At 35.9% G+C, this 25,262-nt stretch overlaps 1 protein-coding gene and 1 non-coding gene across 6 annotated transcripts in view; both read right to left on the bottom strand.

The window, feature by feature from the left end:
• Window positions 1–25,262, bottom strand: part of UBR5 (ubiquitin protein ligase E3 component n-recognin 5) — a 139,104-nt gene that overhangs the window by 18,630 nt on the left and 95,212 nt on the right. For 2 of the 5 annotated variants that reach the window (XM_040261971.1, XM_040261973.1), the window contains exons 23-47: window positions 22,646–22,797; window positions 22,124–22,219; window positions 21,625–21,748; window positions 16,488–16,585; window positions 15,706–15,854; window positions 15,297–15,388; window positions 14,311–14,457; window positions 14,099–14,217; window positions 13,882–14,008; window positions 13,670–13,799; window positions 12,619–12,779; window positions 12,261–12,500; window positions 10,471–10,594; window positions 9,743–9,854; window positions 8,625–8,756; window positions 7,991–8,248; window positions 7,168–7,436; window positions 6,783–6,994; window positions 5,775–6,005; window positions 5,223–5,296; window positions 3,874–4,046; window positions 3,670–3,783; window positions 2,551–2,771; window positions 986–1,106; window positions 760–864 (exon numbers count right to left, since the gene is read on the bottom strand). In XM_040261971.1, the coding sequence (XP_040117905.1) occupies window positions 760–864; window positions 986–1,106; window positions 2,551–2,771; window positions 3,670–3,783; window positions 3,874–4,046; window positions 5,223–5,296; window positions 5,775–6,005; window positions 6,783–6,994; window positions 7,168–7,436; window positions 7,991–8,248; window positions 8,625–8,756; window positions 9,743–9,854; window positions 10,471–10,594; window positions 12,261–12,500; window positions 12,619–12,779; window positions 13,670–13,799; window positions 13,882–14,008; window positions 14,099–14,217; window positions 14,311–14,457; window positions 15,297–15,388; window positions 15,706–15,854; window positions 16,488–16,585; window positions 21,625–21,748; window positions 22,124–22,219; window positions 22,646–22,797 (3,781 nt within the window). The remainder of the gene's footprint in view (window positions 1–759; window positions 865–985; window positions 1,107–2,550; window positions 2,772–3,669; window positions 3,784–3,873; window positions 4,047–5,222; window positions 5,297–5,774; window positions 6,006–6,782; window positions 6,995–7,167; window positions 7,437–7,990; window positions 8,249–8,624; window positions 8,757–9,742; window positions 9,855–10,470; window positions 10,595–12,260; window positions 12,501–12,618; window positions 12,780–13,669; window positions 13,800–13,881; window positions 14,009–14,098; window positions 14,218–14,310; window positions 14,458–15,296; window positions 15,389–15,705; window positions 15,855–16,487; window positions 16,586–21,624; window positions 21,749–22,123; window positions 22,220–22,645; window positions 22,798–25,262) is intronic. The other 3 variants (XM_040261972.1, XM_040261974.1, XM_040261975.1) reach the window with 2 other exon arrangements.
• TRNAC-ACA lies at window positions 20,038–20,109 on the bottom strand. The gene has a single exon. It is a non-coding gene; the product is annotated as a tRNA-Cys (tRNA).

The raw sequence follows: 25,262 nt of genomic DNA, 5'->3' as shown, positions 1-25,262 counted from the left end.
AACAAAAACTGCAAGTAAATCTTAACTCTATTTTCAATAATCATTTTGTTAGTAGTAGTGTTGACATTATGATTCTAAGACTGCTATATGCATGCTGTGGGATAAAAGCAAATGAGTAATTTTAGCAGTGTTGCTGGAAAGCTGGATATTATTCAGTTCAGAAGAAAGGAAGACTAAAGGGTGAAAACAAAACTTGTATTTCTAAATCTTGAATATGAAATGGCAGTGATCAGTGTGAATACATGGTATAATTTTCTTATTTTTTTAAAGAAGCAATTCCTAGTTCTATCCACTAAAAGGCCTGGAAACAATGGCCAATGCTATAGGCAAGGAACAATTTAAAGTCCAGATTATAATCTCAAAATACAATTTCCTGTTAAAAGGAATGGCTGATTTAAAGACTGTGACAGAAAATAACAGAAAATGAGACACATCAAATAGTAGGGAAGTTACCAAAGATTGGATGCCTTTCTCAGCTAAAGAAAACAGTTTGAGCATCAATGAAATGAAGCACATCAACAGTTTAAATCTGTGTATTCACCAATACTTAAACAAACCCACTGTTCCTCATTACATGATATTGGGAAACCAACTGCCAGAGATATCCACTACTCTAAATTCGATGAATACCATTCATTTTCTTTAAATTTTTAATTACACAGTATGCATCTACTATTTTTGTTTTCAAACTTTATATAAATACTGCATGTATAGTATTGAACAGTATACTATATGTATATTATAAGAAACTCTAAATACCTTTACCTCTAGTGATAAATCTCTTGACTGCTGATTTCTCAGTTTTTCCATTTCTCTACGGAATTTTGATTCTTTTACCTCAAAACCACCCAATTCAGTTAGGATCTTTTAAAAGAAAAGGAAAAAAAAACACAAAATGAAAAAAACCCAGAAATATATGACAGAACTATTCTCTGAATATGTACTTATCAGGCAGAATAGAATGTAAAGTGTTCAAAATACATACTGATCCAGGTTCTGCTCCAACATCTTCCATGAACACCCGGCCAAACAGTTCTAAAGAAAGGCGCCAACGTCCTAGCAGCATATCATGGGAAATTACCATTCCCATGAAGCTACACTGTGGCCTGTGAGAAATTTAAGGGGAGAGGAAGAGCAATTTAGCCAACTCTTAAAAATTTCCTGGTTTTTGGTCAATAACAGTAACTTACTTGGTCTTTTAAAATTCTGAGATTTTAATTTATAACCACATACTCTCTAATGGAGAATTTTCCTATAACTACTTGTTCCTTGCAGAACTTCTCGTTTTTACTCTATTATTCCTTCTGTCCTTTATGTAAGGATAGATCCCCAGGCTGCCTCCTATCTTCATCTTTAATTTACCTCCTCTCCTTAAAGTCCGGTGTCCATCTCCACTGGGTGATTCCCAGTCCCCTCTTTAGTTCAAACTTTCACAATGGACCAGAATTTCATAGTGTGAAATATATCCACTTCGATCACACTTAACTCATGCTCAGAATTAGTAAAACTGAGCATGACCTCTTCACTACAATGACACTGCCTCCTAATTTCCTTCAGGAGCACTGCCTATTTTTCTGTTGCACAGACTTCAACAACAAATTTTATTCTTCCCTCGGTTTGTCCGGAGTGATCAAGCCCTTCATGAGTTTCTTTTCTTACCCCATGGTTTCCTTTTTATCCCCAAAGACAATATTCTACTTCCGTCCCCTTTTCACCACTAGCCAGAATGAATAATAGCTTCTCTCTCTACCTCTAATTCTTCTCTCCTTCAGTCTATCTGCTTCTACACTTTCTAACCATCTCAGTTCAAATCATACTGTCTCTAGGAAGCTGGGGCCATCTCAGTCCACAATTCTTGTTTTTTGTGGTTGTAGATTGCTAGACTGTGTATATATGATGTACATAGTTTCCTAAACTAGCTTAACTCCTAAGTAAAAAAAAAAAAAAAAAACACCTGACATTACATAACCAAAAAACCAAAGAGCATAAAACAGTTACTAAACGGATCATTAGGTGATGAGCCCTACCGAGTCACACTATATACTAGGGCAAATTTTTAATGGGAAAGCAAAGAACCTACCCTCTTGTTGCAAGAGAATTACTAAATGTGAACTTGGCAAAGGAGTGAAACCAAGCAAATGTGTAGGTCACAAACCTAGAAACTCCTTTTTTCACACGCCATCCTCTCCCCTCAACCACCACATCTGAGCTCCCGCTAACAAGTGTGTAACTGGCAATTTGATGTGGATATATACTTTAACTCAGCACTGAACATTAAAAACAGAGTCAGAATTTCTTCAATACAGAGAAAATCAGAACGCCAATCAGAGACAAAACAGTCACGACCCCCTCCTCCCAAATCGAGAAAACTCTTTAATATTTTAAATATCTGATTATAAACTAGGAAAACAAAAATAATAACATTTCATCCTATTATTTATATACAAATGAAACACATGGATTATAAATTTCCTAAAGAAAAAATTCTTATAAAAATTATGGTAGCCATAAAGAAATAGCACAGAAAAACTACCTTCACTTAACAAATACCTGAAAGATGTAAGAGGTGGCCCTTCACTTTCAGTCAGTCCTATTTCTGCCAGTAAACTGCTTTTCAACTGTGCCGCAAGGTCATGAGCAGATGGGCCTGGCTTTGAACTCTCAGCTTCCTCTGGCACCACAGTCTGTTCTTCTCCTTCCTTTTTTTGACGATTTTGCATGTTCATTACATTTTTCAAATTGGCAGCATAAGACATTTTAGTTGGAAGAACCTATGAATTTTTACATTTAAATGTTAGATATTAAGAACAAATTGACTATAATTTCCTTTTCAACTTACTATATTCAACAGAAATCACATGGAAGTTCAATAATACCTTTCTGGTACTTCTAGTTAGGAAGATGCAACCTATTTCTTGTCTGATTCCCACAGCTGAGCACCAATTCCATGCATTTACCACAGCAGCCTTAGAGAACTTTAAAAGGCATCTTTTTAATATTTAAGGTTACTTATGTACATCAAATCCTCCCTTGTCACTTAGATAATGAAGAAAAGTCCATTCAATTCCATTCTTCTATATGCCTGCTCTTAAACATGTTATCACTTTTTCATTGGAGAAACAGGACAGTGTAAGTTCAGGCTCAAAAACTAGATCTGTCGCTCCACTTGTTGTCTAACAATAGGCATCCTCACATGAAATTCTTGCAACCTTTCTTTGCCTTACCCATAAAATCAGGATAATAATGTTTTCTACCCAACATGGTTATAAAGACTAATTGAGACAGTGCCCGGGAGATAGAATTTTTCAACAATTAGGTATCATTATTAATATTACTTTATTTATTCCCATTCTAGATTCAAAAGAAAAGTTACAAGTCAATATATATGCTCATATGTGCAAAAATTTAAATATTCAGTAGCATTACAACAAAAGACCCTGAAATAGGTGAAGCACATAATGAAACTACCATTTTACAGGTGCATTAGCCTGACATACAGCAAGCCTCAAAGTAGACTAATAATACTGTTGAATTCATAAGGAAAGAATTTTTGATACTTCTATTTGGGTAAATACAATATTCTGAATTAATGCATTTCCAAAAAACTGAATGCCTACATAAGTGTTCAGCTTACAAGTATCATACTACAATGATTTGTTACTCTCTTACCTCAAGGCAGTTTCTATCCACTGTAACCTCCATTAAGCATTTCCCACTGCTGGCAGATGAAGAATAAAGACCCTGACTTGGGCGGCCAAAAAGATCCTCCTTTCTAGCATTTGGCTGGAATTTTAACAAAAATACTACAGTTACGCTGAACACTTAAATAAGTTCAACTGGAAAGAAACCTTAAGGTTAGTTCCTTTAAATCACCTGCAACAGATGTGGCTGATCAGCCAAAGGGATGGCTTCAGCCAGAGGCACTTCAAATGGATTTGGGGGTATACACCCAAGGAATGTCATGGAGTCTGAGCGTCGGAAAAACGGATGGCTTTGGCCAGTTTCTGCGGGAAGAGAGTCATCATCCTTATCATTCAAAGTAGCACCTAAACACAAAGAGATAAAATGTGTTCTTTTTAGAAAATTACCTATTGCGGAAGGGTAAAAGAATCTTCATCTGCTCAATCCAAAAATCCTATTATCTCTTGATAAAAATTTAATGTCACTCAAAAACAACAGTCTAAAATTGTGTTGATATTTTAAAGTGGTAATTCAAAATACTGGGTTTAAATTATTACAGTGATAAAATTTATGTGTATTTCAATATAATAAAAACTTGCAAAAAATATTAGCAGTAACAAATACCGTTCCATTTTGCATTGGATGGACACCTGCCACATCTACCTCTTAGCTCCCTGGAGATTCAGACCTGAATATAGCCAATTTCCTGAGCATATTCAGGATCTGGCGCACTGATGACTCCAAAAGAAGGAGAAAATAAGGAGATAAAATTTAAGCATTTGCTTACTTCTAAGTTCTGCTTCCTCTATAAGCAGATAAAAAGAGAAATGTCTGGGCAACTCAAGTAACCCAACGGGAAATCAGCCCACCACACCAACTCCCATTAAAGGAATAAAACTTTTGTCAGTGCTTACAGTATGCAGTGAAAATAACAGTGAGCTATGGCTGGGTTCTCAAAAAGCAGAAATTAAAGGAAAGCTGTCTTTCCCAGGGCTGAATAAAGTAATAAAGTCCAAGGTGATATTAAATAACAGGTAAGTGGGCTGCACTAGAAAAGTATTTTAATTCTACTTGAAATAATGTCAGAAAACTATGAGAGTGCAGAAGGTCCCAAAATTACTCGAATTTGGAATATTTTCTCTTTTTTAATTGCATTAACTGTTAAGTTCCAATGAAATTTATGAGTTCCATTTTCTTGACACACTCTATTTTGCAGCAATATTAACAAAAGTTCTGTTAAAATTCTATTTAAATGTATGTATTACCAACACAAGTAAAAGTAAACATAAAAGATGCAAAGGAGAGATACAAAATCAAAACAGAAAAAATATCAATTATTAAAAAGTTCATTAATTCTTATTTATGAAGTAATTAATGAAAGAATGTATAAGGGAAAAATGGACAGAAAATGCAAGAAACGGGACATAGAGAAGAAAAGAGGAATCCCCACCCAGACAGAAAACAATGGAGTTAAAAAGCTTGGAGGGGAACACTGAGGCAGCCATCTCTTGAAGTGGGGAGCAGGTGTTCTGTGCACTAACTTTGATTGGTGTCATCATCGTTCTCATGTTCTGAATCTTCATTATCAATGCCAAGTTCCAAGAGCTCTCGTGTCCTTAAAAAGACAAGTGAGTCATTTTACATGAAGTACTTCATGCTGTATGAACAGGAGCAAAGGGGATACACAAACACTGAAGAGGTCAGTTTAGTACCTAACCAATTTTGATTAGTGCGATAAAAGTTTCAGATTCTAGGGATGGCAGACTGATCAGCCAAATGTACTACAATTACAAAACAGGCTCAAAAGAAGCAAAAGGCTAATCGCATCTAGAAATAGTGAGTCCTTAAACAAACTCAGAAACATGATAAACAAATCAGGACAAACTATCTCAACATAAAGCCTACATGGATTCTTAGGTTTCATAATTTAAGTGAGGAGTAGCTATACAGAAAGGCTAGATGGACTCAAGCCAACCTGTCTACATGAAATATTCCTGTACTATTTCTCCCTACTCCAAAAATCAGACAGTGTACTAATAAAGATCACACTGATCAAGTATTTCTTATATCAATTTCACAGCAGGTTTGAATACCTTTTGCGTTCTAGTTGAGGTGTATCCAATGTTGTCTGCTGATTCATCGCTTTAATCCAATATATAAGTGCTTGAAAAACATATGCCACATGCTTCAGTGAGCAGACATCCAAAACTGGAAGAACGTCGGAATGCTCATCATTATGAGACCTCATTAAAGACAGAGCGTAATTGAGGAAGTCGCCTCGAGCAGACATCATTCCCTGACGGGCACTAAGCAATGTGGCTCGTCTACAAGGATAAAAAAAAAAAAAAAGAAAATGTTTACAAAAAGAACAAAAATGTGAAATTTACCACTGTTATAAACATGCAAAATCAGGAACTGAGACTATCCATAAATAAAAGCTAATTACGCCTGGGCTCTACTTTAGAATTAGAATCACTGACAATTATTTACAGTATTGTACATTTATAAAGGAAAGAAATTCCCATGTCCTTTGGATTGCCAGAAGGTACTCCTTCCCTAGAGACAATGGATCTCAAACTTGTGTCCACCAAAATCACTTGGAAGGGTTGTGAAAACAGCTTGCTGGACCAAGTCCTATAATGTCAGAAGAATGAGGTGGGACCAAAAATTTGTATTTTTAACAAGCTTTTAGGCGATCCTGATACTGCTCTTCTGGGAACCACACTCTGAGAACCACTGCCTAAAAGGACACCAAAAGCAAAAGAAAATGAAGAGCACTAGACTTTACCCAAATTAAAAAACATGTCCTTCAGAGAACACCTCAAGAAAGTGAAAAGACAACCCACAGAACAGGACACAGTTTCTGCACATCCTGTATCTGATAAGGAACTTGTATCCAGAATATATAAAGAACTCATAAAATTGAATAACAGCTTGGATTATAACTTGTTTTATTTCAACTACACAACAATTTAAAAGAAGTTACACAAGGCATGTATTTCCTCCTTTACAACAGAGTGGGGTCTTATATAATGGCAATCAAAAAGCTCTCAATTTCTAGGCTAGAAGGTTTCTGTCTAAACAGACAAAGAATTTCATACCGTCTGCCTTCAAGGGTTCGTAAACTAGCCTCTTCTCGTGCGGTCATCCTTTCTCTTCGAGCTGAGTTCTGAGAAGCATGGAGAGGGTGATTGGGATGTCCTGGATCACCAGCAGATGCTAATGCAGAACCATAACGTAATTGAGCTTCAGTAGAATCCATAATACTGACCATCCAGTTCCAAGTGGGAATAAGCTTTTCTTCTACATAGTTCTACAAAGACCAAACTAAAACAGTTAAAACTACCCAGATAAAGTTAAATTTGATAGAGTAAATATGATATAGACATTTAAGTACTTGTAACATTCACTCCCATCATACTGGAATTCTCGTAACAGATGGCCAAAAAATATATTTGAATGAGTAATTTTTCAGTGGTTTCATACCTGTAAATTTACTGCATCTTGGTAAGTCAGCTTCACAGCTGCTGGAATCTGAGAGTAAACTAGGTGATTATACTTAGGAATAAGGCCCATCAAGTCCGAGATTTGTCTGATGACAATGCTATATGCCCTGGCTAAACTGCTTGCAGATGTTAAGTAGCTGCTGGCATTGCTAGCTTCCAAAGCAGCTGCTGCAGCGGCAGCACTCGTGCTGATGGTGCCGCTCCGGCGTAGGTTGGAAGGATCGATATAAATCAAACCCGCTGAACTTGCTATCAGGAAAGAAAAGACAACCACAATAAATTAATGTCACTTCCTAACAGTGTTTCTCTAACACTGTACATATTTGAAGTAAAAGGTTAATTACATTAGTAAATATGGTAAATGAGCATTTCCTTTAAGCCACACTAATTTGGGGAAGGGAATGATGAAGGGAAGAATTATTAATATTGTAATGTTCTCAACTAGGGCAATTCTGCCACTGCCTCCCTATGCAGACATGGGCAGGGATGCAGACATTTCTGGTTGTCACAATTGGGGAGAGAGTACTCCTGGCATCTAATGAGTACAGGTCAAGGATGCTTCTAAACACCCTACAGGGCATGATCATAAATTAATTAATCATCAATTAATTATTCAGCCCAAGGTAGCAATGGTGCAGAGACTGAGAAACCCTGCTATAAGCAATAAGTAAATAATTCTGTATTTGAACTGAGCAAAACAAAGAAGAACTATTATGAAATTATTTAATTTGTTCTTTAGAGGAAAATGTGTAATTTTTAAACCTGTTTAAGCACTCTCAGGAACACCAAGTTTACAGACTTGCCTGCTGGAGTGGAGGTGCTAGAAGGCGCTGTGCTAGCTGCCCGCTGGTGCTGGGTGTTGCGGACAGCCCACTGCATGGACCGAGGAGCTTGGGCAGCACCACTGGCATGTGAGCTATTTGTGGTTCTCTCCAACGGCTCATCAAGCATAAACGTCTCTTGTTCTATGTCGTCACTCTGACTACTGCTGCTATCAGAATCACTTGAGTCATTTGATTGCGAGTCATCTTCAGAAAAGAAGGCAGGAACACTGCTCGCACCTAAATTTTTAATTTTTAAACAAAAACCACTGTGAGTGTGTTTGTATTTTAAATTACAGTGTACCCCTCATTTAGGAAAATATATTAAACAGAATGCCAGACTATGTCCAATATTTCACAAAACCCATCATTGAAATATTCTGGAACTCTTCAGTGAACCTTAAAATTAATTCATTATTTAAAAATCAGAAAAATGAAACAGAAAAAAGAAAAAAAGAGTCACTGAAATAATAATCTTCTTCACTAATATCTCTAGAGAAACAAAGTTTTAAAAAAAGGGTTAGCCACCCTTGGGAATATCATACTGAGCACAGTTTAACCAATTCTTCACACACAACCTTAGTATAAGAAGGAAAACTGCTAGAAGTTAACATACCTGCTTCTGAGCCAGCAGTTGCTGCAGTGACAACACTTCTACGCCCACTAGCATTATCTTGGTTGCTATGGTTACTTTCACTGTCACTTTCTGTTTCAGCTGCTGCTAACAAGTCCAGCTCCATGTCACTCCCTAGCAAATATATTTAAATAACAAGAAAATAAGGTACAAACGCACTATCGATCAAGACAGGCTGATAAGACAGAATACTGTAAGGGTCGGAAGGGAAGGGAGCAGGGCAGAGAGGACTGATAATGCTCGAGTAGGCATAACTGCCCACTTAGCAGAAGAATGACCAGGTAAATCATGGTACTCAGTGAACACAGACACAAAATTTGGCCTGCATAGCCTTAGGTAAAAAATATTAGGCAGGAGGACTTCAACAAGTAGACAGAGCTCAGGGTTAGGGCCACTGCTTCATTTTCATCAATTTTACATATTGGGATTCCAAGAGGGGAAGAAGGCTAATAAACATGTGTATCCTTTGTACTTCACTGTATATACACAAATGTCATAACATACTAAGTTATGAATTTACAACATGTATAGTTTACGACATGTCAATTAAACCTCAATAAAGGTGATCCCCAGAAGTCTATCCTATGGCTATTAAGAAGAATGATGACTATGGAGCAAAAAGGCCTACATGAAAAATCAAAGTAAAAAATTTACACATAATATGAAAGACACGCATGAGAATGGGGCAGTACAGGGGAGGACTGAAAGTAAAAACTGTTAGCGTCTGGGTGGGATTATGGGTTGTCTTCCCTTACCTCAATTTTCAAATGTTATGTTGGTTATGATTATTTTGATTTTCAAAAGACTTTTAAGAAAATAGAAAGTGTAAACCAAATGGTAAATGGAGAGATGATAAATTATTTTATACATGTAAACATATAAAAGTCTATACATTGGATTGGCCAAGAAGCTTGCTTGGGTTTTCTGAAGATGTGGAAAAGCCCAAGTGAACTTTTTGGCTAATCCAGTATTTATATTTATGTATGTAAAATTCTGTCAGATACTTTCACTATACATTAAGTACTATTTCCTCTGTATTAGTATCTCTTGAAAGGCACCTGGTTTTCTCATACAGGTAGTTTCGCCAATACCCTGCTTACCGTCTTCATCATGCTCATCGTGCTGTCCCTCTGCCTCCGCATTTTCTTCCCCATGTTCTTCCTGTTCATCATGGTGATCCTCTTCTCCAGCCACACCCTCCACCACCTCAACCTAAATCCAGATCTTATTTGTAGACAGTCAAAGTACATAATAAACCCACATCTCTACCAGTATTCCCCCACAGCATTTAGTAACTAAAATACAAAGATCACTAACTACAGGTAACTGTGACACTAAGCAGTTTTGAAGTTTTTCATTTGCTAGCAAAAATTTGGTATCAAAAATTATGCCAACATATCCCAAAGTTTATGATTACTATCCATACACAAAAGCTTAAAATTAGAAACATAAAAACTATGTGGGGAATATATGTTTTTTAAACTTCGGCAATTATAAAATTTATATAATAAATATGCAGCAGCCTCTCTACCTTCGAATACATTGCACAAAACTACTAAAACATTTTTAACATTGAGAATATCTTTTCTGTGAACCCTTAAGTAGAGTTAATTTATTTCTAATTTCTTATTAGCCAATGAAACAAGGATTAATAACATATTTTAATATGTATAACTACAAATGAGAACATAAAACAGAACTCTAAAAGGTAGAAGCATATACATGTAACAGTGGTAAGCTACCGTTAATAAAACTTCTAGTGACTACTTTCCCCTTCCCTCCCAAATAAAAGCCTCTCATGTACCACAGTTAAAACAATTAAAACCACCTCTTCCACATCTGCTGAAACAATATCATCCTGTTCTTCATCTCGGCCGCGGACAGGCTGTGACTGGCTGATGCGCCTCTGCTGCGGGTTCCGGATGATGTAGGACGACTGAGACTGACTGGAGCTGTAAGGAAGCAGCTTATGAGCACGCTGCGGGCACCACCCTGACAGACAGTGCAGACCCCTCAGAGTTATTCAACGCGGTTCACAACCTGCTCTTTCCAATCTGACCGAAATGTTTCTTGGAAAGCAACAATAATTAATCTTTGGTATATTAGAAAATGTGTAGCCCCAAAGAAATCATCTTACCTATGATTTAACTTATAAATCTCAGAATGGTTTTTACTTTTTAGTAAGGCATTTCCAATCTGTGTTAATGCACATACTTTTTCCCGTTCTCCCCACTGAAATATTTCTACAGAGACAATGTTTCCTTTTCCATTACTAAATCTTTCAGTTTCCAAAGGCTCTGGTAGCAACATTCACCCACTAAGGAGAGTCCCTTATTTACAAGTAACCTACTCTTTAAGAGACTTGACTAACATGACCTACTTTTCATCAGCTTATTAACCACTGACTTGCTGATGAGAGTGGGGAAAAAAATAAGTTCAGAAGTACAATTATAAAATAAATCACAACAAAAGATGGGGTGGCAAAATACTGGGTTGGCCAAAAAGTTCGAATTTTCTGGCCAACCCAGTAATTTCACTTTCTTAAAAATGTGACTCGGAAACAGCCAAGAATGGACAGATATCTCCATTATAAAAGATGTCTAAGATGTCTCTTGTACATCTTAGAAACTCTGCAACTCAAAAGTGCAGCCTCTTGAGAGCAGCAGTATTGGCACGGTCCTATCTGCAAGTCCGCAAGAAATACAGACTCTCAGGCCCCACCCGGACCTCCAGAATCAGCCTCTGCATTTTAGTAAGACACCCAAGAGTTCTGCATGCATGTTAAAATTTGAGAAGCACTGTGATAAAAGACATCAGAACATTTCAGTTGCTAAACACTCTGACTCAGCCAACTTAGAGCCTAGTTAGGTAAACTATTAAACAAATGGAAAAATGAGATTTAAGATCAATGCTGTAACTAGAATTGAACTGTTTCAGTCTTATCCCATATAAGAAGGATCCTCGAACCTCAGAATCGAATGTGGGATGGTCTGAGGTGGAGTTATGTAATAATAACAGAAATAAAGTGCACAATAAATGTAAAGTGCTTAAATTATCCTCACTCCAATCCACGGAAAATCTGTCTACCACAAAATCAGTCCCTGGTGCCACAAAGGCTGGGGACCTACTATATGAGTGCACAGAATATTTTAAAATTCCATCATTCTGTTGTTATTTAGATTATATAATAACCTGCCCCCCTTGCTCAAAGCTTTGGACACAGAGAAAGGTAAGAAGTCTTTTCATTCTTCAGCTTGGCCTTCTAGCAAGCTATATTTAAAGGTAAGAAAAAAAACAAAAGTAATGAAGCACAGAAGCCTAAAGTAAACTTTCTTACCTGATTACTTTTTTGGTATAATAAAAAGTGCCATTCTGAACAAACAAACAAACCAAATCGCACCCCTCCCATTATATGTCTATTACTTTAGATGTACAGACATGTAGTTTTAAAAGTGCTTTTCACATGTTCCAAACGATACAATCTTTACCATTTGTTAAACAAATGATCCTGTACATAACCAGAGTGCCTATGCCTCAGGTTTAGTTTAGTTTTAGATTTTAGTAACATTTGTAACTTGCAGAGAAATAATCAGAATGTGTTACCAGATAGAAATTTACCTGCTAGACTGATCAGATGATGGCCGTGGTGGCAGTGGTTCCACTGAAAATAATTCCTCGCTGCCTTGCATGGCATCTATGCTGGTGCTTGCCAGAGTAAAAGGGGCAGTTGGACGAGCAATACCCATTCTGACAGGAACAATCAGTGACTCTGCTACATTGCACAGTTCTTCTACTGCGTAAGGCAGCAGTGCTTGGAATACACGCTTACATTTTCCTATTGGCTGTGGAATAAAGTTGCTAGAGCAAAAAGGGAAATACAGAAATCTTCTGAATCTTTTCATATACATAATTTTATCATTATCACAAAAACTGTGTGTAAAAAATATAAAAGCCAAAATCAAAAAGAATTCCTTACTTTTTCTTTTTAGATGAAGCCATTTCCACACTGAGAATGACAAAAACTCTTGCAACTGATCGCAAAAACCTCATTGTCACAGCAATCGCTTCTTCTCTACGTCCTGGTGTGTACTTGTTCTGGAGTTCTTTTACTAGTGTACCTAGCAGAGTATCTAAAAGCTTTAAAACCAGTAATCATTCTGTTAATGTTGAGACATCTTGTAAGATGTAGGCATTCATAAATAAAAAGTTCTAACATGTTTTCAATATTAACATTTCATGATAAAAATATATTGAATCAACACAATGCCAGTGATTAACTTTGTGCCACATGCCCACTACTATGCTTGACTTATAGTGGGTCTCAAATGTCTGATTTCTTGTTTCTTGCCTTAAACTCCTACGTATAACAACTAATATTTAGAAGACCAATACCTAATATGTCCAATCAAAGAAAGAATATACTTCACTCAATATATAGGATACTTAAAATAACATCAAAGTAGACTCAGATGTTTATTTTAATGAATCATAATCCCATGTATTTCATATTGTTTTGTGACACAATGTTTCTCTTTCTCACACCATAGATCACTTCTTTAGGACAGTTTCTAGGGGCAATGTTAGTTTTATGGCTCCTGACATTGCCAAGTTGTTTTCCAAAGGAGCACCAAAAGAAGGGTCACCTCATCAGTGTACAAGTACGTTCTTTTTGCCATAATCTCTCCAGCAGTGGCTTTAACAGTTTACACTCTTTTCTAAATTCACAGCAAAAAGAGATATTTTTAAAAAATCTGCACTGAGTTATTACTAATTCAGAACCCTGCTTCACACATTTTTATATTGTATTTTTAATACACTCTAGGATTTGTATTTAGAATGAAAAAAAGGAGCTCTCACTGATTGATTTAAAATGAGAAATTTAAATCACCTCCAAAATTCCATCCTCCTTAATGTAGTATTTAATGAGTGCTTACTGGTACATGGGAGCTTGAATTAGTAAAATTATGGGAAACAACATAACACGTACCTTTTTCATGTGCTTGCAAATAACCATTCAAAGGACTTACCAAAATGTCTGCTGTACACTTGACTATAAGGCAGTGAGTGAAACAGTCCAACCGAATTGTGCCACTTTGTTGATTGAGGTACACTTGCTCCTCCGGCAAAAGATGGCCTATCCTGCTGCTGGCACTGAGACTTGAGGGGAAAGAAAGAATGCACTGTAACTGCCTACACTAACACAGGAAACGAGTCTAAAAAACTTTCAATGGATACATACGGGTCTTTATTCTCCTGTGACCCAAACATAATCATAGATTTCAAAGCATTCCAGTCCTGCAGAACACGCTCCAAAGCAAGCTGGGCAAATCTTGGGGGCTCTAAATCATGATCAGGCATATCTGAATCTGCAAAGAAAAGAAGAAATCGTGGGTAATTCGTGTGCAGAAATACACATACTGATTTTCCTAGGTGTCGTAAGTGTCAAATCAACTCACCTTCAGGACTGGCTGTTTTCCGGTTACGATCCTCCCTGATTCGAGGAGGTCTGTACTGGCAGTGCTCCACCGTCTGCCTCGCAACTGTCTGCACTAAAAAAAGTAAGAGGTGCTCTCCTCTGCAAGACAGAACATTGTTATGAGGAAGAAGGCTACTTACCTATGCTGTGCTTTCACAACTTAATTTACGTCCTAAAAATCCCACGACTTGCCTGCTATTTGGCAGAGTGACCAAATTAGTAGCAGTGAGCAGGCGATAAAGCAGATCAAGACGAGCAGATTTCTGTCCAGCAATTAGAGTTTTACATTTACATTTCTCCCAACAATCACAATAGGCTGTCGGTGACGTACGTTTGAGTCTAGAAAGAATTCATATACAAGTACAAACACAGAAATTTTTTAAAAATACAAAGGTCTATATTGATATTACAGAGGCCTAACTCATTAAAACTCAAGAGAAACCTTGTTAACTTTCAAATAATGCAGCAAGGATCACTTCAGTGTTATACAGTCTGTAAAGCAGTATGTGAGAAAAGGCATCTTAACTGTTTTGTCCACCACCACGTAGCATCTAGCACAGTGACGGCACTTGTTAGTAAGCAATCAATAAATAAGCAGATTATCACTTTGAGATATTTAAATAAGATAAACATATTAGCCAGAATTCTTTTAATAAAAATTGTAAGTATCAGTATAGTATCTATAAAAAATTTCCACTTGTCCCACATAATTATTTATTTTAAAGCACAATAGATGGTTTTTACAAACCAATTCTCTATTAACTATTACATCTATAGCACAGCCATAGGCGATATCCCTATTGAGACCTTGAGGTACTGCAAATGTTAGTGCTGGGGCATTTTATGCTTCTTAGATCTATGAATGTGAAAACTAACAAACTAGCCATAGCAACTCTATTGCTAGATGAAGGTTATTATATTTAGTTTAAGAAATAAACAAGGCACAAGCCAAACCATGACTCTCTTACTGCCTTAATGCCAGCTAACGAACTGTGCTACAGGGGACCTGCGACTTTGGCTGGAGAATACAGACGAAAACATTCTGTATATACTGTTTCTTAAAACACTGATCCTAGTTACAATGTATGATCACATATTTCTTGCATATCACGCTATTTTTAATATGGCAGTATGAATCTAAGTAGTTTACAGCATTAAGAAACTAAAATCGCACTCACTTGCAATCATGACCTTTATGACAAACCCTTGCACATTCCGTACAACAACAGAGCGACTCCAACAAGCCACAAGTACGACACTCAAAAATATCCTAAAATTAAAAGGATATACTTTTTAAAAGAATGATATGTATACCTCAAAAAGATTATTTCTGGTATTTTCTAAATTCAATCACAACAACAGTAGAGCAAAATTAATATGCTCTGGAAACAGTCACAAATGGATACACCAATGGGAATCAAAAATTACCAGAAGAGAGAAAATAATTTATATCATCCAAAAAAAGTAGTATAATTAAACAATATACTTCCAATTCCAAAACGAAGAGCTGTAACTCCAGTGATGGTCAAAGAGAAGAAAAGAAAATCTGAAGATAGCACAAATATAGGTAAATGTAAAATAACTTACCTGGTTAATGTGCTCTGCTCCAGTCCACGTAAAACTGCAGGTATCATTACAACATAAGACATATAAAGGAGAGTCATCAGGGTTGGTACCTGATGGGCAAACCATGCCCATAAATACATCTTCCTCTTTTTCACTTGAGGATACTTCAGCTAAGATTAAAAACACAGTAGTTCATACATCAACAAAGAACTTAAGCACTACTTTCCTCAAATGGAAAAGTTCTAACATTTACACAGTATAAGTCAGAAACTACTACATATTAATAAAATAAAATGACATACAAAGGTAACATTGCAAAGAAATCCAGTCAATTCTGGTGCAAAGTAAAGCAAAGTATGATTACATCATAACCACACAAGAGAACAATACAAATACATCAAACATCAGCCATCTAAGTGTTCAACTCTACATTATGCAGTTAAGATTCAAGTTCTAGCTCTATTTAACAAATTACAGATAATCACATAAATTATTCATAGCCACTATTTTTCAAAAGATAACTACTCAATCTTTTAAAGGCTGGATGGCAAGAACTGATATTCCTTAACACTTTCTATTAGGCGGTAAATCCCAGTCAGAAAGAACAATAAGACATCTGGTCTTTCCATAAAATTTTATCACCAATACCAATTAACAGGCTGACAGAATATATGCTTAAAAAAAGTACATGAATTTTATACATATACACAAAAGAATTATCTTGATAGCTTCTAATCAATTACAGAAGAGAATCTAGTCAAATTAAAAAATAAGCAACTCATTTAGAACTTGAAATAAATTACCTTTTGCAATTTTCTGGGCTGTTTCTAAGATGGTAATTGCAGCAGGATAAGCTCGGCCACTTACAGCAGACATAAATGGGGTCATACCTCTTGCATCCCTAAAATAAGAAAAATTGTACATAAAAATAGTATCAATTATTTTCCTTCCTGATATTATAAAAGAAAGATATGTTCAGGATGAAACAAAAAACCAGTTATGTTTTAGTAAATAATGTCAATGCTCAAAGAAAATCATTGGTGGTATTTTCTGGTCTCATATTCTCTCTTAAGAAAGTCACTTCTGTGGAATCTTTGTGTCTCTACACCATGCTTTCCTTTCTTGGCTTTAGTAACTTTAAAGAATACAGCAAGGGTTCTGGAGTAAACTAATACTTTCTAGATGTGGGCATAGTAACAGGCTCTATCTCATACAATTTTGAGGAAGAGTAAAAGAATTATTACTTCAATTCAACAGACTGCTTAGCAAATAACATGTATTCAGTAAGTGTCAGCTATTATTATTACTAAGAATTTCCACTTTAAAATGTACTTTAAATATTCTTCACTGAATTTCTATTCCCTTCTAGACCTTTGCATTTCCCAAAAGTCAAGTTTCTCAGCCATTTGTACCTCCCTCTCTTCCATTATAGCAACTACCACTTCTCTCACGATAATTCAGTTCCAACATCTACACCTGCTTATTTGATAAGCCTATTTAAGATTTCCCAGTGATACTTTCCACTCCAGTACTCTTGCTTGGTAAATCCCATGGGCGGAGGAGCCTGGTAGGCTGCAGTCCATGGGGTCACTAAGAGTCAGACATGAATGAAGCAACTTAGCAGCAGCAGCAGCAGCAGTGATACTTTACATTCAACATATCTAAAACTCAAATAATTTTTCTCTTCAAAACCTCTCTCTACCTAACTTATCTATGTCACCCAACAGTATCACTGTCCCAAGTAACTTCAGACCAAAAAATGGATTCTTCACGAAGTCTTTCACCTAAACCATGTTTTAATGCATCTTTCTTTTCCACTTTCAACAACTCTTTAATTCAGTTTTTTGCAACACACATATTAAAGGCTATAACAGACATATAAAACATACCTGACTCTCCTTTTCACTCATGCCTATTTTAATCTCTTTTATACCACTATCTCATTACTATTCTTATAGTCCCACTTTGATAATATTACAGTCTAACAAAGGCAGTTCTACTCAAACTTAATCTTCATAAGGCTGCTTTCTGTATAATAAACACATTTCTGCCTCCTGTTACTCCAAAGTATACTTATGTGTCCCTTTAGCCAGAGTCAACCAAGGAAAAAGTTCAGAAAAGTAAAATCAGAATTCAAAGAGAAGTTACACCAAACAAGTAACAAAGCATTGTAAGAGACTTACTACCAACAACTATACACCAATAAAATAGACAACTGAGAAGAAATGGATAAACTGAGAGACATACAATCTCCCAAGACTGAATCAGAAAGAAACAGAAAATATGAACAGAATGATTATCAAGAGTGAAACTGAATCACAGGATTCCCTGGTCTAGTGGCTAAAACTCTAGATAAAATAACAGCAGGCCAAATCCAGCAATACACTAAAAGGATTATACACTATAATGAAGTGTGTGTGTGTGCATGCATGTGTGTGTGTGTGTTGGGTGGGTGGGGGAGTGGGGGGCCACATGCAGATTTATCCTAGGATGTAAGTACTGTTCAATATCCACAAATCAATCAATATAATATACTATATCAACAAATTATAAAATAAAATGGTATGATCATCTCAGTAGAAACAGACAAGGACTGAGACAAAATTTAACATATGATAAAACTCTCTAGAACTGACAGGCCCATAGCTAACATTATAATAAAAGGTGAAAAGTTGAAAGCAAGTCCTCTCAGATCAAACAAGGATACCCACTCTCACCACTTTTATTCAACAAGTATTTTAAGTCCTAGCCACAGCAATTACACAAGAAAAAGAACAAAAAAGTATCCAAATTGGAAAGAAGTAAAATTACCACTATTTGTAGATGATATATACTACATACAGAAAATTCTAAAGATGCCACCAAAAAGCAATTAGAACAAATAAATGAATTAAGTTGCAGGAAACTAAAGTAATATGCAGAAATCTGTTGCATTTTATACATTAACCACAAACTATCAGAAAAAGAAATTAAGGAAACAGTCCCACTTATGATCAAAAATAATAAACTACCTAGGAATACATCTAACCAAGAAGGTAGAAGACCTATACTTGGAAAACAGTAAGACACTAATGAAAGAAATTTAAGATGACACAAATGGAAAAACTAACCTTGCTCATGGACTAGAAGAATTAATATTACTGAAATAACCATATTATTCAAAGCAATCTACAGATTTAATGCAATCTCTATCAAAACAGACATGACATTTTTCACAAAATAATAAAACAAAACCACAAAAGATTCCAAACAGCCAAAGCAATCTTGAGAAGAAAAAAAATAACAAAGCTAGATTTATCATGTCCCCTGATTTCAAACAGTACTAACAAAGCTACAGTAATCAAATGGTGTGGTACTGGCCCCAAAACAGACACATTCTGTCAGTGGAACAGAACAGAGGACCCAGAAATGAACCCACACTTACATGGTCAATTAATCCACAACAAAGAGGTAAGAATATACAAAGAACAAAAGACAGTCTTTTCAATAAATAGTACAGCTAACAGCAAAAGAATCAAACTGGTCTACTTTCTCACAAAATATAATGAACTCAAAAAGGATGAAAAACTTAAATGTATGACCTGAACTCATAAAACTCCTAGAAAAAAAAAATGCTCTTTTTGGTCTTAGTTTTTTTTTTGGCTCTGTCTCCTCAAGAAAGGAAACAAAAGCACAATCAAACAAATAAGACTACATCAAACTAAAAAGCTTTTGAATACCAAAGGAAACCATCAATAGAAGGAAAAGGCTGCCTACTGAATGGGAGAAGATGTCTGCACATGGCATATCCATTAAGGGGTAATATCCAAACTATACACTTTAACATTAAAAAAAAAAAAACCAATCTGGTTAAAAACTAGGCAGGAGACCTGAACAGACATTATTCCGAAGGAGATATACAACAGACGGCCAAGAGACCCATGAAAAGATGTTCAATATCACTAGACATCAGGGAAATGCAAATCAAAACCAAACCATAGTAAGACATTACCGCGCACCTGTCAGAATTGCTATTACCAAAAAGACAACAAATATGAAGTGCTGGCGAGGATGTGGAGAAAAGGGAAGCCTTGTGCAGACCAGACTCACAAATAGAACAAACTGGTGGCTGCCACAGGGGAGTGGGTTAGAGGAATGAGTGAAATAGGTGAGGGACTGAGGTACAAGCTTTCAGTTACAAAATAAATAAGTCATGAGGACCTAATGTACAGCATGCTGCTGCTGCTGCTAAGTCGCTTTAGTCGTGTCCAACTCTGTGCAACCCCACAGACAGCAGCCCACCAGGCTCCCCATCCCTGGGATTCTCCAGGCAAGAACACTGGAGTGGGTTGCCATTTCCTTCTCCAGGGGATCTTCCCAACCCAGGGATTGAACCTGGGTCTCCCGCATTGTAGGCAGACGCTTTACCATCTGAGCCACCAGGGAAATCCCAATGTACAGCATAGGGAACTATAATCAATTATACTGTAATAACTTTCTGTAGTGGGAGATGGTAACTAAACTTATGATCATTTTGTAATGTGAAAAAAATATCAAATCAATATGTTGTGTACCTGAAACAAATATAATTTTAAGTCAATTCTACTGCACTAAGGAAAAAAAAACAAAACTGAGTTATCTCCATGGTAAACAATATACCACACAGGAAACTGTGTTAGCAACTCTAGAAAATTCTCCTATATTTGCAGTATAAAAAAAAGCAACCACTTCTCTTAATATCAGCTTATTAACACATCAGTTTTATTAATTTGGTGTTTTCCAGATATATATTTTCTTAGATAAAGAGGAAAAAGTAAACCGTTATGAGGGTACTAAAATAAAGGACTAGTGAAAAAGAAATTAAGTGTAGAAATACAAGATGGATTAATAAGAAAGAGAAAGGGAGTAAGAACACAGAATAACTTTTCAGACAACACCATGAGAAAATCATAAGAATATACTTAAAAATACCATAAATGCAACAAAAATGACAACTGAAATAAAAGCAGAAAGATATGTGTGTCTATATATATATATATTTTTTATCTATGCCTCAAACTACAAATTAGTAAGATGCTTCTGTAGTAATAACTATATTTACAATTCAAAGACTTATCTTACTAATGGGGCAGCCTTCATTAAAGTAATCAAAATTTCATAAATGTGGTCATTTTCATCCTAAGAGTAGTAAGGCTTAAACAGGAAAACTCCGTTGCCCTCAAAAATACAAAACACTCAAAACATCTTCTTGAACTTAAGTAGGGAAAGTGGCATAAGGGTGCTAACTGGGAATTTCAGTTCTGTAGTAAAGACACAGACCAGGTCTGGAATTCCAGCTATGCCACTCGTAGGTTTTGGGATCCTGAGCAAGTTAATTACCTCTAAGCCCATTGCTGCAACTATCTATAGTCCAGACAGTTATATCTAGAATAAAAGAATTAATGCAAGTAGAATTTGGCACAGATTAATAACTATTATATAATCAGTATGAGTCTGTAAAGGAAGATAAACAAGCATACTAAAAGTAGAGATGTAACCTATTAATGGTTAATGAGCATTTACAACAGAATATTTACCAATAAAGTCATACTTCTAGTATAAAGCTTGGGAAAGAATCTGTATAATTTTTAAAGTTCTCCAGGTGACAGTGATATAACTAACTTATGGATTCAACATTTATGGGTAACTATACCATGATCTTTTTAACAAATAAATATACACCCTGATCAAGCTAACGTATAAAGATACACCCGGTATTCACTTAGTTTATCTGTATTATATTCAGAAGACTTTTTTCACTAAAGAGAGGTTAGTAACAGAGAATACAATGCTAGATCGTGATAAATTATCTTAAATTCAATTAAGATAATTGTTGTTCCATATACTGCAAAAAGACTGACCTAACAACAGAAAAAGGAGTTAAGCCAGATCTTAATCTCAAAAGTATATTAAACTTCTTACTTGGCAGAGAGCAGTTCTCGAAGATAGGGCTGCAGAACAACACTATCACATAACAATTTTAATATAAAATGAGCATTGGCCTTTCGATCCTTGGATTCTACTACAGCTGGCTCTGTGGAAGGACCTGTAATTAAGCACATACATTTGGTAACAAAACAAGAGTATACAAAGCAAGAGTGAAAGACTATTCTAGAATAACATACCAAGGATCTTTAAAATATACCACCAGAAAAATATTCTGGTATTAGTAACAAGTTAATAACTTCATGACAGAAAATTTAAACACACTAACACATTTTACAAATCTCAACTGATGAAATGCATGCACACACACACCATAACTTCACTGACATATGGAAGGTAAGTCAGAGGATTAGACATATTTCAAGCCAAGAAAAGTCTCCTTGAGATAAAGTGTAGATCTCTAGAAATATATATATACAAAGTGTGTATTTTATCTTCCAAATACACAGGTAGATAAAATAAGAGAGATTCTCACCTGGAATGGTGGAGGTGCTTGGTCCTTGACCGGTGCCAGTCGCTGCTGTGGTAAGAGATCCCACAGCAGGGGCCAGGATAAAATCAATGTCACCATCTTTCAGTAAACAGAACAGCAGGATGTACATCATTATAGGAAACATATCCCTACCATGTTCATTTAACTGGCCTTAAGGCTTTTCTCTGCAAGCCAAAGGTCAAATCGGACAGAGGTTTCAGTGGAACTTTTTCCCCAAACTATAAGAGGATGAATCCACTAGACAAATTATTGACTTGATATAATACTAATTGGCTTATCAGTATAGAAATATGTATTTCAGTAGGAGAGGGCTATCTAACAAGACTTTCTAGAATTTTAACTTTTAACTTAGAAACACCTTAAACCAAATCTTCGTAGACTAGTTATAATACTCTTTATGCCAATTTTTAACTATTTCAGATTTCTAAATACCCCACTGAAATGTTTCTTTTCTTTCATGACATTATCTTTTTGTTTAACACTAAACAAAATAACAGGTCTTACCAGGATCCATTGCAGGAGGGTCAGGAACCCAACTAGGGGGAGCTATGGGGGGTGAAACTGGATCTTGGTGGTCACTGGATGAAGCTCCAGCTTCATGTCTACCCAAACCAGCTGCTCTCAACGAACGTCTCATCATTTCCCGTAATCTCAAACTAGAAGAACATGGACAAAATCAGAGCTCACTACTATGTCTAAATGTAACAATAAGGTGCACAGAACTTCTCATCTGAGATCAGTTTGTTCTACAAGCAAATACTCCAGGCAGGAAAGTGACACAAATGCCAATTCTGGAATCACGAAATAAGTCAGCAAGGAATAGAAATTCAACTGGGGGATCCCAGAACAGAGTTCAGCACTTAAAACCACTGTATTAAGCTCCCACACAAACTTAAGCACAGGGAACAAAAGTTGCAGTGAAGTAAAATTAGAAATAATCTTTTATACAGTTAAGATAAACGAACACCTGAACATTAAAAAAAATTCTGTCCCCAGTTTATTACCAGTAAGAATTAAGTTTAATATATACATTAACAAAACATATGTATTAGCACAAAACCAATATTGTTAGCCCACTAAATCCCTTTTCTGTGATCTCAAAAGCAAGTGAACTAACATCCACACAGTAAGTAGTTTTCAAACAGGACCAATTTAGATTTAATTTTTTTTACAAAAAAAAATTTAACAATACATCTTCATCCCAAGGAAATTAAATAATGAAATTGGAGCTTATAAAATATGTTATTAGAATACTGTCTGGGCATGGATATATTTTTCTTCCTGCTATACAGAAAAAATATGGCACAGGTGTGCACATCACTAAAAAATAATCACAGACACAAGACTTCATTAGGGGAACTAGTGTATTACCTGTACAAAAATCTGTACCTCTGAATAAAAGCTTACAAAGGCTACAAAATTAATACATTAAGAACTAGCAGCAACTGAGAGAGCGCATAAGGCAAATCCCTTCACTCGGCCATGATTTTAGAGCTTTTAAATGAATAAAAAGAATTCAGTTTTAAGGGCCAGGCCACACATCAGGGACTTCTTTCTCCCAGGCAGATTTAATCCCAAAGACATGACATTTCTGATGTGAAAAACCTAGCATCTTACCACGTACACATTATATGTCTGCAAATAAGTAATTCAGAGTAATTTGTATTAATGCTTGAATTTAATCCAAGGGTAAATGTGTTTCTCCAGACCAATACACTTTCAGTTTCATAAAGAAAAAAATTTTTTAAAGCATTTACCAAAATTTCTTTTAGAAGCTACCTTCAGGAACATACCTACTTTATAAGGCTTGTGTATGATAATATATCTTTCGTTAGAGTAACTTTTTTGGAAGATTCTGCAAAGTAAATTTTAATGTCTAAAAAATATGTTAGTCATTATAGTATGCACTATTAAAAAATACCTACAGTTAATTGTTTTATGGTAACATGTCTTCTCTCTCCCAATTTAGAAGCTTTTATAATATAGAGGGGAGCAGAGCACAGTGATTTATCTCAGTCAAGGTCACTTCCTGTCCAAGACATCACCCGCAGAGCACGGCAGTGCTACCCAAACAGCACCGCCCGGGTGGCTGTTCACACTGTGATGCTCCAACACAATCGTAATTAAGCTCAACAGAGACATTTAGTGTCCTGGCGTGTCTTACTCAAAACACACAGAGAGAGAAAGAGTCAGCAATAATTGGGAAGCAGTGCAAATCACCTGAAAATAAATGCATGTTTTGGGCTTATCAAGAAGAAGGCTTATACCAAGGTCACAAACGCAATGCCTACTGGGCCTGGAAAGTAAAATAAATTGAGGAAAGGACAGTTAGGTGTAAGAAGTAGGGGGTCATGGCAAACTAGAAGTGTGCATGCTCATCTAAAGGCATTCAAATGTTAAAGAAAAAAAAATTTTAACATTGCACAGGCCAAACAAAACATATGGGCTATTCTCCAATCTCTAGCTTAGAGCAGATTAAGAATAAGTATGAAGATAAATTGAGACCATAGTCTCATCTTGAACTTGCAAACTCCCAACTTTGTTGTTGTGATGTAGTCAATTCAATATTAAATGAGGGGTCATTCCTTGTCATTTAAAAAAATTGTCCTTAACCTCTTTTCTTCATTAGGTCTTGGGAACATTTTTAAATACAATGCCCAGCTCCTCTTACCGATTCTTTCAAAACAAAAAAAAAACAAAAAACAAAAAAACAAAAAAAAAAAAGAAAATTATTCTTCAAGATGTTGTACACAATTCATGAAGATTCACCTGTATCCTCAGTGGCTGAGGACAATACTGAGGAGATACCACCTTGGCTGCTAAGATTCAGAGTTTTGACATTTCTTCGTATAGGCTTGCCTGGAGTCATCGTATTTTCTGACAATATGGAAGAATTCAAGGATGATGTAATTTCCTCTTTGTAAGCACGTTATATCCATGCTACAGAAGCCTTAGAATCCAGTCATGTTCAAACATACCACTGTGACAAAAAAGCGAAGGTCATGTGTCTTCCAGATTAATAATCTCTAGAGTACATACACCTGTAATCAGATGCATCAATCAAGCCTTCCACTAAATCTGCCCTTTGAACTCAGGCACTATTCAGTCACATAACAAAACT

This window comes from Oryx dammah, unplaced genomic scaffold (assembly GCF_014754425.2).
Source record: "Oryx dammah isolate SB20612 unplaced genomic scaffold, SCBI_Odam_1.1 HiC_scaffold_19, whole genome shotgun sequence".
Lineage (NCBI taxonomy): Eukaryota > Metazoa > Chordata > Mammalia > Artiodactyla > Bovidae > Oryx > Oryx dammah.
The sequence above is the reverse complement of the archived record's forward strand: the minus strand, read 5'-3'. Positions and strand labels throughout refer to the sequence as shown.